Genomic DNA, 13,564 nt, shown 5'->3' on the forward strand with positions numbered 1-13,564 from the left:
ACCAAGACAAAGCTGAGAAGTTTAACGATAACGAGAGTTCATATGACACGCAAATAAACACCAACATCCAGTGGATTGACACTCAGGAACCAGGGCAGAATGTCATTTATGAAGGAGTCAATGAATTGCACTATCAAGGGGATGTGAATTATGACAACATGGTAAATCAGAGGCAAGTTGCTCAAGCAATGGAGATGAAAGATCGTAGAAGACACCTCTCCGGTGACTATCTACAAGAGGAAGCATTGCCTGATTATACTGATATCGAAATGGAGGACCCTACTAGACAAGAAGTTGAGGCTGTCATCAGGGGACACAGATGTGTCTGCATCATGCAGAAGTGGGGTGGAAAGAGAGAAGTCATGTATACAGCCTTCAAAGCTCTTGGCAACAGTGTGGACTATGTTCAGGTAAGCAAGTGATTCCAAGAGTTTACTGAAAGCTTCATATAACACATACGGTAATTGGTAAATCGAAATCACTGTTTCTCAACTAAAGTCCCGTTGAGTTTTAAGATGAACGCTCACAAATTGTTAAACTATGACACCCCCCTCAGGACCCTACCTTCCTCCTTGGATGGTCAAGGCCTCCCTCGCTGTGGTGGTAAAAATATAGACTTGAATGGGACGCACCCTTATTGTAGAAGCAACGTTTTGTCTACGGCACAGGTTTTGGGCAGCCCCAGTCTACTGCTACTCCTTCACTGCCCAATCAAAGATTGGGGACAGAGAGGTGATCAATTGTGGTGTCAATTGCAGTAGAGAAAAGTCAGGTCACCTGCATCTCCCATGTGTTTCAATTGTGTATTACGACTTTTGCCTTGAGTTTAGCTTTGAAAAAAACACTAATCTAGGTGAAAAGGAAACAGGCTTTTGTTAATAAGACAGTAAAACGGTGAAGTACATAGTGCAGTAAACTTTTTATTGGTTGCTAAGGTTTACTACATTCCCCTCGTCAATATGGTCCTATATACTGCCATGTTGAATATATACACTAGTGTTTAGAACACTGCAAAATGCTAAAACTTTGGAACTTGATTATGAAAAGAAGTAGAAGTAAAATAGCATTGTTGCCCCTTGACAGGCCATTTTAACATCTTATCTAAAGGCAGCTGTAAACGTAATGGTTGCTACAGGCAGCAGCAAGGTTCTTCTTGCATTTGTGTTTTGGTGTGGAGTGTCTCCCATGCCTTCACACTCACTTTATGTTGTTCTTGTGTCTCACTGGGGAGGTTTCCCTTCACTTCCTGTACCAAAAATGAGAGCAGATCTTTTCAAAGCGAGAGGACTCATATACAATTATCACAGCACTGGTTTCCCCATTAGAAGATTTCCTGTGACAAACCGACGGTTACCTGGACGAATAGAGAGGGTGGCTTACCTTGGTGGAGACACAGAAAGCAAAAAACATCCAAAACTATCCAAAAATATAAAAATGTGGGACTCTACATAAATATAAAGGACACAACAAAGATATTCAGGTTTGCTGGGACTGGGATTTTTACAATAGGTTTGTAAGTCAATATCGAATCTATATGTAACCTGGTAAATACTGCTGATGATACTGTACATTAATGGTCCCCAAACTGCTTCTTGGGGCCAGATGCAGCCCTTTTCTTGACTTTATCTAGCCCTTGGGCACTATTTTCATCCACAAATACCAACAATGGGGAATATTTCCCCCTCACTAACACCAATGAAGGGGCAGAATACCTCCCAATGACACTAAAGATGAGGCACAATTCCTCCCGATCACACCAACAATGGGGCCCGTTGACACAGTTCCTACCAGTGACACCAGTGATGGGGGACTATTCATTTAATTGACACCAAGGATGGTGCATTGTTTATTCCCACTGATGTCGAGACCTTTTCTAGTCCCAAAGCCCACAGTCCACCCACCCCCCTTAAGTCTGAAGGACAGTAAACTGGCCCTTTCTTTAGAAAATTTTGGAGACCCCTTGCTGTACATATTCAATATAGTTCTTATCCTTCAGTAACCCCTAATAGCCAATCTGGTTTGAATTAGTCAGACCAGAAAAAAGATTGGTTCTTATTGGTTGCTCATAATTACTGAACTTTTTAATAAGAACTCATGATTAGATAATGCTGTGAGTATCTTAATGTGTCTTTAGCTGTAGTGGTAATGCTAGTTGGTCTTAATAAAGCAGAACAAAACCCTCCAACTTGAATTTTTCCTAGGCTCTGGCCAGCAAATATTTGTCAGCCTTTTATGACTGCCATAAAAAATTTTCACCTTTTACTGAGTTGTACCAATAGTGTTCTAAACAAGGTTTTTCCTAGACATTTAAAGTGAACCTATATTTAAATGTTACCTTAAAGCTTTAAGAAGTATTGGAGATAATTAAAAAGAGCACTAGGAGTAAAATACTTCTAAATGCTGCTTTAGACCTCCTGACCCTAAGGTCTCTACTTCAAATGCATGCATACACACAAGGGCCTATTTTTAGACAGGAACCATTTATCCTATCTCATTTCTTGGAGTGTTGGAGGAAACCTGAGTACCCAGTGAAAACCCACTCAAGTACAGGGAGAACATTCAAACTTCATACCAGTAGTGTGCTGGTTGGGATTCAAACCGAGAACCCTAGTGCTACAAGGCAGGCCTGCCAACCACTAAGGTCACATAAATAAAACCTAGGCATTTGGTCTGATGATCTTTGGTAAAGGGGAGGATCTGAGTTCAGAGTGGCCAATCCTCCTCTTTAGCAAGGACCACCTGACCCAAAGCGTAGTCTTTCTAGCAGCACTGGAGGGAGCCAAGAGCAGCATTTACTCCATTAAAGTTATGTCCATCTATTGCTGTTTAATCATGCACCCTAACACGACTTCATGTTGGCATTAAAGTATAGGACCCCTAAGATACGCATTAGTAGGTTCGAGAGCCCTAGGCAACAAAACCACAGACACAGCCAAGATTACTCATAACTGAAGTGCAGTAGACATGGCCTTTAACTTTTTTTTTTTGCGGTGGAAAAATGCAGCCAAACGACAAGCTCGTACATTAGAATACATGTCCGCTCCTATTCAAACCTGGCAGTTTGCCAGCATGAACAGGGTGTTGTCACAGACTTTGACACTTTCTAATTGAATCTAATACCAAACATGACAAACACCGCTATGGGTCCTATATGTAAGAGTTGACGCAAGTCTTCAAACCTTCAAACATTGTTGCATTCGGACACAAAAAAAGCTAAATTGTACTGGGTGTTATACTAGAAGGGCAAGTTACAAACAAGTTGGGTGACGTAACTGCTGTCATTTGGCTAGAAATGAAGAGTTAAAACCGAATGCTTAGTCTGCTTTCCTATCTCCGAATTCTCCCCAATGGCTCATTTCACAGCAACATTCATTAATCTGATGAATACTAATAAACGAATCAAGGCCAGCGCTTTTGTCATCATCGAGGTGGCAACCACCATCAACGTGCCTGCTGCTTGAGTTGGGTGAGCTCTTGCATTTGAAAGAGACATGCATAGACTATGAGACTCAACTTGACTGGCAGTTCATAGAGGACATACCGGTGTAAACTAAATTATACAAATTCTATAATGAATATGCTGGGTTTGACCCTTGAGGAACAAACCAGTGATTTTTTTTGTTTGCCTAAATTACTGAAATAGAATAAATAGAGGTTTTTAACACATATCCAACGATCTAAAGCCATTTTTATTTTATTGTGGACAGAGTAGGGTAGCCGTGCTCAACCAGGGTTCCATGGACCCAAGGGTTTCTCCAGAGGTTGCTAGGGGTTCTTTGAGTAAATGTACAATGTCCACCAATCAGAGGCGTAACTAGAACCTGCAAGAAACCATGATGGGCCCCCCGGACTCCTGGGCAGCACCCTTCCCTTCAAGCCTGGGGTTCTTCCCACTGATCCTGGGGCCCTTTACTCTCATTGCGGGGCCCTTTATTACGGACCCGCAGCGGGACCCTTTCATCTGTTCTGCAGTGGGCCCCCTTCCTGCCATCTTGGGGCCTCCCCACAGTGGTCGAATGCCAGGGCCCATTGCAAGTGTGACCTTTGCGTTCATGGAAGTTCACCCACTGGTGTCAGTAGTTTTTATTTTTTGGTATTTTTATTGTATTATTTTTTATCGTTTTATTTTATTTTTTCCGAAGTCAAGGAGCTGGTAAATTACATATTTACCGACCCCTTCCTGGTTCTCTATTGTGACACATCCCCTGCAGCAGGTGGAAGGAGAGGGGAGGGAGCACAGTGGGGGGGGGGGGGCTGTCAGGCCGGGGGAGCACACAGGGGCCCAGAGACAGCAGAAAACAAGTGAGCTGGATAGGAGGAGTTGCGGGGGCAGAATACAGAGGAACCAATCTCCTCCATTTTCCTCCTGCAGCTACATAAGGAAAAAGGAGGACAGTGATTTCTCTACATGCTGCTCCCGCCCTCCTCCTATCCAGGTGTAGAGGGGAGCCACACAGGCCCCCTGGAGCATGGGGCCCGGTTGCAATTGCAACCCCTGTAGTTACGCCCCTGCCACCAATACAAGGGGGCAATTTTCCAGTGAGGTCACTTGTACACTCATATAAAGGGAAACCACAATTTTTATGTCTACTTTCTCTCCTGCTATTATTAATAGTCACATAGTCAACACAGGCTAATAAAACAATGTTTAATTAACTGTTTTTTCAAATATTTCTAAAATAGGTTTGTGATTCGGACACTAAATTGGAACCACTGGCCACCGTTGAGCTTGTAAAAGTGCTTGAGTCCAATGACCGATATGGTGCTGTCGGTGGGGATGTGCGAATTCTGAATCTATCAGACTCCTATATCAGTTTCATGAGCAGCCTGAGGTACTGGATTGCCTTCAATGTGGAAAGAGCCTGCCAGTCTTATTTTGACTGTGTCTCCTGCATCAGTGGTCCTCTTGGTAAGTTATCAAAATAATTTGTCAATTTAGATGAACTTATTGTGCAATTTAGGAGTATATTAAGTGGGGGTCCAGACTTGGCCTTGGCCTTGTTATTGACCATAAAGAAAGGTGAAATGCAAACGTTCAACAGAAAAAAAGTTTCATAACACTCAGTAATCACTTTGTTGGCCATAAAACCCAGGTGTCCTGGTTTTGGTGAAACAGTCAGAATCAAGCGGGATGGACTTTCCTAACATTCACAAAGAATTAGGTCAGTATGAGCCTTGGTTTAACAATGCTCTGAGCATGTTTTGAGCATGTAAGCTGCGGTTTCCAAAGCAAGCAAAGTCCTTTTTTGTATTAACAGAGGCATGGGCTCCAGAGAGAGACATAATTTTGCCCCTGTACAAATCATTAGTAAGACCTCATCTGGAATATGCAGTTCAGTTTTGGGCACCAGTTCTCAAAAAGGATATCAGGGAACTGGAGAAAGTGCAGAGAAGGGCAACCAAACTGATAAGAGGCATGGAGAAGCTCAGCTACGAGAAAAGATTAGAGAAACTGAATTTATTCTCTCTTGAGAAGAGGAGATAAGGGGGGATATGATCAACGTGTATAAATACATAAGGGGTCCATATAGGGAACTTTGTGTTGAGTTATTCACTTTAAGGTCATCACAGAGGAGAAGGGGGCACTCAATACGTCTGAAGGAAAAGAGATTTCATCTCCTAATATGGAAAGGTTTCTTCACAGTAAGAGCTGTGAAAATGTGGAATAGACTCCCTCCAGAGGTGGTTCTGGCCAGCTCAGTGGATTGCTTTAAAAAAGGTCTGGATTCTTTCCTAGGTGTACATAATATAAATGGGTACTGATATTTATAGATAAAGTTGATCCAGGGAATATCCGATTGCCTCTCGGGGGATCAGGAAGGAATTTTTTGCCCTGCTGTAGCAAATTGGATCATGCTTTGCTGGAGTTTTTTTGCCTTCCTCTGGATCAACTGCGGGTATAGGATTGTGTATAGGAAATTGTATGGTTGTGTTTTTCTTTTTTTTTTTCTTTTTTATTGGTTGAGCTAGATAGACTTGTGTCTTTTTTCAACCTGACTAACTATGTAACTATTAGGGATCGACGATTATCGGCAACACCGATATATCGGGGTCCGATCTGCACTTTCCCCGATATATCGGAATCGGCCCTTGAGTTTGCCGATATTGCCAAATCCGATATTTTGGGAAAGTGCTTGTACCGGGGTGATGCCTGCAGCTAGAGGCATCACCCCGGTACCGGCGTCCATAGCCGACGGTCGGCTGTCTTGTAATGACAACCGATGCGGCTTAGAAGCCGCTCGGCTGTCATTAAAAGGAGCAGGAGGGGACGCCCCCCCCTCCCGCCGCCTTCCGTGGCTCGTCTGGGTCTCCCGTCCCACCGGGAGACCCGGGCATCCTACCTGCATGGCCGCCGAGGCCGCTGAGAAGAAGAGAAGACCTGATCAAAGCCGCATTCAGCTCTGATCGGGTCTCCATGTAAAAAACTCGGAAGTGATGTTATGACAGCACTTCCGGGTACTCGGCGGCAAATTAAAAAAAATGTGAGCATTCAAAACAGTCAAACTTGGTGTTTTGAATGCTTTTAAATGCAGAGGAGGGGTTGGGGGACCCCCTGATCCCTCCACCAGCGTACCTGTGAAAAAAAAAAATGTTTTGACCAAAATATCGGTATCGGCAATAAAAAAAAATGATATTGGTCGATCACTAGTAACTATGTTTTACAAGCGTTTTCTGCTCAAATAACAGCTCCCCACCCCTAATTTCCTCCCCCTAGTGTTTTCTATTGGCTAAACCCATATGTAAGGAAAAATGTATTTCCAATATATTTAGGAAAAAGATATTTTGAAATATATTGAATATGGCCAAAATTGTAGCATTTCAAATATATTTCAAATATATTTGGGGAAAATAAAAAATGTTTTTTTTTTAAAATATATTTTAAATATATTTTTCTTCCATGTCGGAACCCCAAAAAATTACTTCTAAAACGCTTTTAAAATGCTCGTAAAAATCTGCAAAAACGCTTTTAAAAAAATGCCCGAAAAGCGCTAGTAAATCGCTAAGCTCAGGTGTGAATGGAGCCTTAGGGGTTGATTTACTAAAGGCAAATAGACGTTGCACTTTGCAAAGTGCAGTTGCACCAGAGCTTGGTAAATAAGGTAAAACTTCAATTTGCAAACAGTACCCAATCACATGCAAGAAAAATAAAAAAACAGCATTTTTTTCTTGCACATGATTGGATGATGGAAGTCTGAAGAGGTTCCCCCTCATTTACTAAGCCCTCTTGCAGAGTGCAACTGAACTTTGCAAAGTGCACAGTCTATTTTTTTTTTCTTGTAAATCAACACACAAATGCTTTTAAGGCCCCTTTCACACTTATGATTTTACCGCGATTTTGCCGCAACTTTGCGATGCGATTTTGACGCGACTTTGCCGCAATTCTGCCGCGACTTTGAGCAATCGCTCAGGGCTATATACCTCAAAACGCATTAAAATCGTGCCAAAGTAGTGCAGGAACTACTTTGAAGTCGGTGCTACTTCAGAACGCTCTGATATGAATGGGGCTCATTGAAAATAATGGAAAACGACTTGTCATGCGATTTTGCGGTCCAAAATCGCAGGACAAGTCGCACTAGTGTGAAAGGGGCCTTAAGGGGACAAGTGAAAATTATAGAAGTATATGCTTTGTTCATATTTAATGTCTGAGGTTTACAACCGCTTTAACCCTCTGCCTGGTGCATAAATAATGCAACTCAAGAAGGCAAGTAAAGTTTTCTATTCGTACACCGCAGTGCTTGAAACGCATGTAAGAATAGTCCTCAGGGTGCAATTATCCAGAATGCAGGACAATAGTACCTTCTGTGTAATACTGCCAAGTAAGCGAGAACATCTGCCTTTAGCATTAAATAGTACATGTCACAGCGAAACTCACCTGATAACTGATCTGCGTTCATTAACATACTCAATATATTCTCTTAACTATTCAGGGCTCTACCGTAACGACCTCCTCCAGACTTTCCTGGAATCCTGGTACAATCAGAAGTTCCTGGGAAGCCACTGCACTTTTGGTGATGACCGACATCTGACCAACAGAATGCTCAGTATTGGCTACGCCACTAAGTAAGTATCCTACAAAGATGGAAGGCCATTTATATGTAGCCCTACTACTCCCAAGGGAGCGGCTGAGTGGGGGTCCCCCTGGGTTACCGCTAGCAACAACAGTACCTTCGGACATGTTTTCAAGTGTGAGCACCTTAGACAAGAACCAGTCCAGTTTCTTTGGTTTTTAGGGTTTATTTGAGAACTTGGATGGGAGAAGGGAGAAGTAGGATACTCCAACAACTGAACTATGCACAATTAGGCAGGGACACTGAATGATGCTACTTGGCGCTATTTAGCACTTCTCTCTCTTTTAGGAAAAGTCCCTTTAACCTCCTTAGCGGTATTCCCGAGTGTGGCTCGGGGTGAAATTTCCGAGCCATTAGCGGTAACCCCCGAGCCACACTCGGGGTACCGCTAGGAAGATCGCTGGATCCTGTAAGAGAGGGTACTTACCTTATCCCCGGGATCCAGCGATGTATCCCGGCAGTGTGCGGCGGCCGGATCTTCCGCCCGATGCTCTGTGTGCCCCGGCTTCCGTCTCCTGCGACGTGACGCTCGCAGGGGGGTGGATTCAAATTCAAATAGTAAAACACACCAAACACACTGATACATTACAAAATAAAATAAATTCACATTAGTTTGCCCCCCAGTGCCCTTTCCTGCAGTTTTACTGTACTTTTTTATATATATATATATATATATATATATATATATATATATATATATATATATACGTATATATGTATATATATATATACACATATATACGTATATATATACGTGTATATATATATATATATATATATATATATATATATATATATATAATATATGCATACATATATATATATCCATATAAAATATATGAGTTTCACCTTTTGAATTGAATTACTGAAATAAATGAAATTAACCTTTTGATGATATTCTAATTTTATGAGATGTACATGTATATAAATATATATATATATATATATATATATATATATATATATATATTTTTTTTTTTTAGCCAAAGAAATCAGAAACTTGTGCCCCCTATATCTATGCTACCTTATTCCAAGGGCCGGTTTGCATTAGGGTGCATTCGAAGTGAATCAATGCACATCAATACACATCAAAGCTTATTGCAGTGCATGCGTTACTGAGGTGCAATATAGTGTGAAGGGGTTCTAATAGTTGCAAGCATCCTCCATTAAAAAATGTTTTGCCCCTGAAATCGTGGTGAGGGTGCTCACCCTTCTGATGAGTGACTGTAGGAAATAAAGTATGGCTTCTGCTTCCTTCCTTAACCAGCTAATTAGACAATGAAAGGGGAGCAGGCATGGGCATTTGCAGAACTTTTTTTTTGGGGGGGGGGGGCATCATTTTAAGGTCACCTATGCTCCGCCCATTCTCCCCCCCATACATCCCCCTTTACAGCAGGCCAGGTCAGGGTCCCCCATAGATCCCCTTTAGAGCAGGGTCTCGATAGATCCCCCCTTTAGAGCAGGCCAGGGTCCCTATAGATCCTTCTTTAGTCTTACCTTTTCACCTATATTCCCCGTGCTACCAGGTTTTCCTGCACCACCAGGTACTCCAAGCTCTCCCTGCAAAGACTATATATATATATTTAGCCAATATGACCCCCTTTAGAGAAGGCCAGGATCCCCATAGACCCCCCCTTTAGAGCAGCCCAGGCCAAGGTCCCCCATAGATCCCCCTTTAGAGCAGAGTCCCCATAGAGTCCCCTCTTAGAACAGGCCAGGAAATTTCCTGGGGGGGGGGGGCACTTACCTCCCCTTGCCCCCCATTTGCGGATGCCAATGGGAGCAAGACAGTATAAAGTCAGTCCCGTGCCCTCTCCCCTTATGTCTACAGTGTCCTGATTTCAGTTACTAAAAGATGTTTGGTAAAATCTGACTTAGCTGTTTTGTTACCCATGGGTAAAACTTAGAGGTCCCTGCTCAGGCTTATGGAGAAGGATGCCGCTGGTTTGTGAGGGTGCAGGCTGGGGATGGGTTCGCCCAGACCCAAGACATACAATCAAAATGAAAAGAGGTTTTCCCGACTGCCACACCCCTCACCAGGCCATGTTGTAGACAAACAAAAGCAGCCTCAGCTCAATCCATCAAAGTCACGATTCCAACGCGTTTCGTGGCTTTGACGGATTGAGCTAAGGCTGCTTTTATTTTTCTTTAACACAAGCGGCAGTTAGGAAACCTCCTTTCATTTTGACTGTTAGCCATTTTGTTGTGAGGATTTTTCAATTTAGCTTAAAGCAGGAACCTTACCATATCAAAAATGAACCTGTATCATTTATGAAGCACAAAGGTTACTATATATACTATTACTATAGGTAAAAGGTTACTATACTATAAATTAGACATGAAAAGGGTCAAAGTAAATATTTCAAATGACTAATTTTAAACATTATTTTTTTTAGATACACGGCACGTTCAAAATGTTATTCTGAGACACCTGCCCAGTTCTTGCGTTGGCTGAACCAGCAGACGCGCTGGACCAAATCCTATTTCCGTGAGTGGCTATACAACGCTCTGTGGTGGCACAAACATCACCTCTGGATGACCTACGAGTCAATCATCGCTGGTGTCTTTCCATTTTTTGTCACGATCACAGTCATTAAGTTGTTCTACAGTTGCCATCTCTGGGACATCCTCTGGGTTCTTCTCACTATTCAACTGATCGCCTTTGTCAAAGCCTTGTATGCTTGCTTCCTACGAGGCAACATGGTCATGATATTCATGTCCCTCTATGCCGTACTCTACATGGCTGGACTGCTTCCTACAAAGTACTTTGCCATTATTACCATGAACAAGAGCAGCTGGGGCACTTCGGGAAGAAAGAAGATGGTAGGTAACTATATCCCCCTTCTGCCTCTGTCCATCTGGTGGGCGATCCTTTTTGTTGGTTTGCTCTACACCGTCATCATGATGTCGTTGTGCACCGATTGCCGTCTCATTGATGCAGAGAAAGACTATTTGATCTACGGCTCGGCTGCCTATGTTGGCTACTGGCTACTGATGATAGGACTCTACTGGATTTGGATCAAGCGCCTTTGCAGAAAGAGGCAGGATTATTATGACATTACGAACTGAAAAGGCATGCAGACCACAAAGATTCGATCCAAGAATGTATAAAGGACATACTACCAGAAGTATTAGCGGAGGTGCTGTATGCCATGGAGGCCGGTGCCACAGTGTGCTGAAGTCTCCTTGTCCTCTCGCAGGCTGTTTACAAGAAGAAGTAAAAGAAAGTTCTATAAGGAAAGCGAACTTTAGGCTGAAGACCTTTTTCAAGCACAGCTTGATTTTGCGTTTATGAATGTTGCCTATTCTCGAAATATTTCCTTAGTTCTCGTATATTTTAAAACAACATTTAAAGTGTTTTTGATATACTGGAAAAAAAAAAAGACTGCAACTGTAGTCACTAAAAAAAAAACATTTTACATGTGGCAAATATGGTCTAAACATCTTACTCTTTTTTGGAACCCAACTTTACCAAACACCAACTCAACGAACCATAGAGACTAAAGTGATTACAGATTGTGTGGTCTAAATCTCTAGAGACTGCAGATACAACTGTATGACTTGAATATATGTAGGGTACAGCAGTGCCATCTTAAAATCATTATAGGCCCCGGGCAATGCAGTGCACTGGGGCCACCGCCTACACAATCACCCATGAGAATAAAAATGCAAATTATCGATAAGGCGATATTTATTGGTACAGCAGTGCCAGGCTAATGACAGCTTTCAAGTTGGGCGGCTGAGTCTGGCAAACACACACGGACGGGAGTCAGAGACTTGACTGTCCTGTGTGTGCCTGTGGAGGCCTACAGGCATTCCTGCAGTTGTGGGCTCCCCCTTCATGGCCCAAGTGGCCTAATAGCAGCACAGGACTGACAGGTGCTTGCCACCCAAGTTCTCCGGGGGGGGATGCACACGGGAGTTGGGACTAACGCTTTGCTGGGGCTGGGTCGCCGGGCAGGTGGGGCCCCCTGGGCAAGTTGGGCCCCCGGGCAACTGTCCACCATGCCCATTTGGTAAGACAACCCTGGGGTACAGTGCAGAGGCCATCTTCAGTTGGTGGCATAAGGCAACTGGCTGAGCAGCTGCACTCTCGAGCCAGTTCTAACTATTCCCCAAAGTGTGCACTTTGAAAAACTTGAACTTAAAAAATGCTGCACCATACAAGCCCCTCAACTTCTTCCTCCTTCTACCCAGAAAGGATAGGTGGGAATGGGCAAGGCATAGATGTCAATGCTGCTTGAAACAAAATAGAGATGTGTGCTCTGCTACTGTGTTTGTGGACATCTATGAGATTTTTTGCAACTTTTTGTGCATATATTGTTTACTATATAGATTTTATGAAATTTTATATTATTTATTTTTTGTTTCTATTAAATATTTAACATAAATTTTCCATGTTGTATGCGTTTTACTCATTTTGATATGTGTTGTTGCCACTTGGTTACTCTGCTGGGGTATCTAGCTCATACTAAAGTTCTTGGACAACTACAGTTAGAAGGACATCACAGTTGTAGTGTGGAAAAAAACCCTCCGATTGTTTTCAGCCAAGGAAGCTGCCATCTTGCCCTTTGTGTAATCTTCAACTGTCATCATGCTGCACATGTGATCAGTTATGACACCAGCCATTGGATGGTTTGACAGTTTGGTTGAAAGCACAATCATTGCGAAAGTTACATTTCCGTAATTAATCACTCCATTCCCCCAGCAACATAGAGCGGAGTGGGGGGGGGGGGGTGTTGGGTGTGGGGTGGGTTGGCGTCTCTGCCAGGAAAACACAGTGATTATTGCCAGCGGCTATAATAATCCTATGGAAAAAGCCAACATCTATCAACTTGGGTACAATCAGCAATCAGCCTACCCATAAAAGGCTTGATTGAATCCCAGCTGAATCAGCCGAGATTCAAACCATTCATGGCCAGTTTTAGGTTGGTCATTGGTGGTAAAGGCAAACCCATTTCTGTGACTCAGCTGATGATCTGATGACCTAAAGCAGCAAACATGTAGCTGATAGGGATGATCAAACGGTTCGGGTCAACCATCGGTTCGACCCGAACATTGACTGTTCGAAATTCGTCCGCATTCCGAACTTTTTGCTGAGAAAGTTCGGAATTCAGCAACCAGAACCGACCAAAATGCAATGGGACAGGAACTGGTCTTTAAAAGCCCGTGATTGGACCAGAACCATCAGTAAAAGCCAATTGAGGGGGCAGGAGGATGCTAGGAATGTGATTGGAGTGACTAGGGGGTCCAGCGGCCAATCAGTAGTGAATATGCCCCCCAGTATATAACATAGCCCGCCAAATCTCTAGCATTGTAATACAGGGATGTGGAAGAGAGTGGAAGCAGTTCTGTTACTCCTGCTGCAAACGTGTCATTTAGCAATTATTAGTGTGAGGAAAGGGATATCTAGTGTAGTTAGGGTACTATTTTCCACTATAGTTAGATTTAATAATCTAGTTTCTGTAGGGAAAGTGGTAAGTGTCAGGGTGACT

The 13,564-nt window shown here is 42.9% G+C and overlaps 1 protein-coding gene across 1 annotated transcript in view; it reads left to right on the forward strand.

Moving 5' to 3' along the window:
- The window catches only part of HAS1 (hyaluronan synthase 1), a 14,529-nt gene extending 3,163 nt beyond the window's left edge, over positions 1-11,366 (forward strand). The window contains exons 2-5 of the mRNA XM_082274258.1: positions 1-410; positions 4,684-4,909; positions 7,929-8,061; positions 10,466-11,366. The exon at positions 1-410 is cut by the window's left edge and continues 532 nt beyond it. Coding sequence (XP_082130384.1) covers positions 1-410; positions 4,684-4,909; positions 7,929-8,061; positions 10,466-11,138 — 1,442 coding nt within the window. The 3' untranslated portion in view covers positions 11,139-11,366. The remainder of the gene's footprint in view (positions 411-4,683; positions 4,910-7,928; positions 8,062-10,465) is intronic.
- The last annotated feature ends 2,198 nt before the right edge of the window (positions 11,367-13,564 follow it).

Source organism: Pelophylax lessonae (assembly GCF_965119305.1).
Source record: "Pelophylax lessonae genome assembly, chromosome: 12".
Classification (NCBI taxonomy): Eukaryota; Metazoa; Chordata; class Amphibia; order Anura; family Ranidae; genus Pelophylax; species Pelophylax lessonae.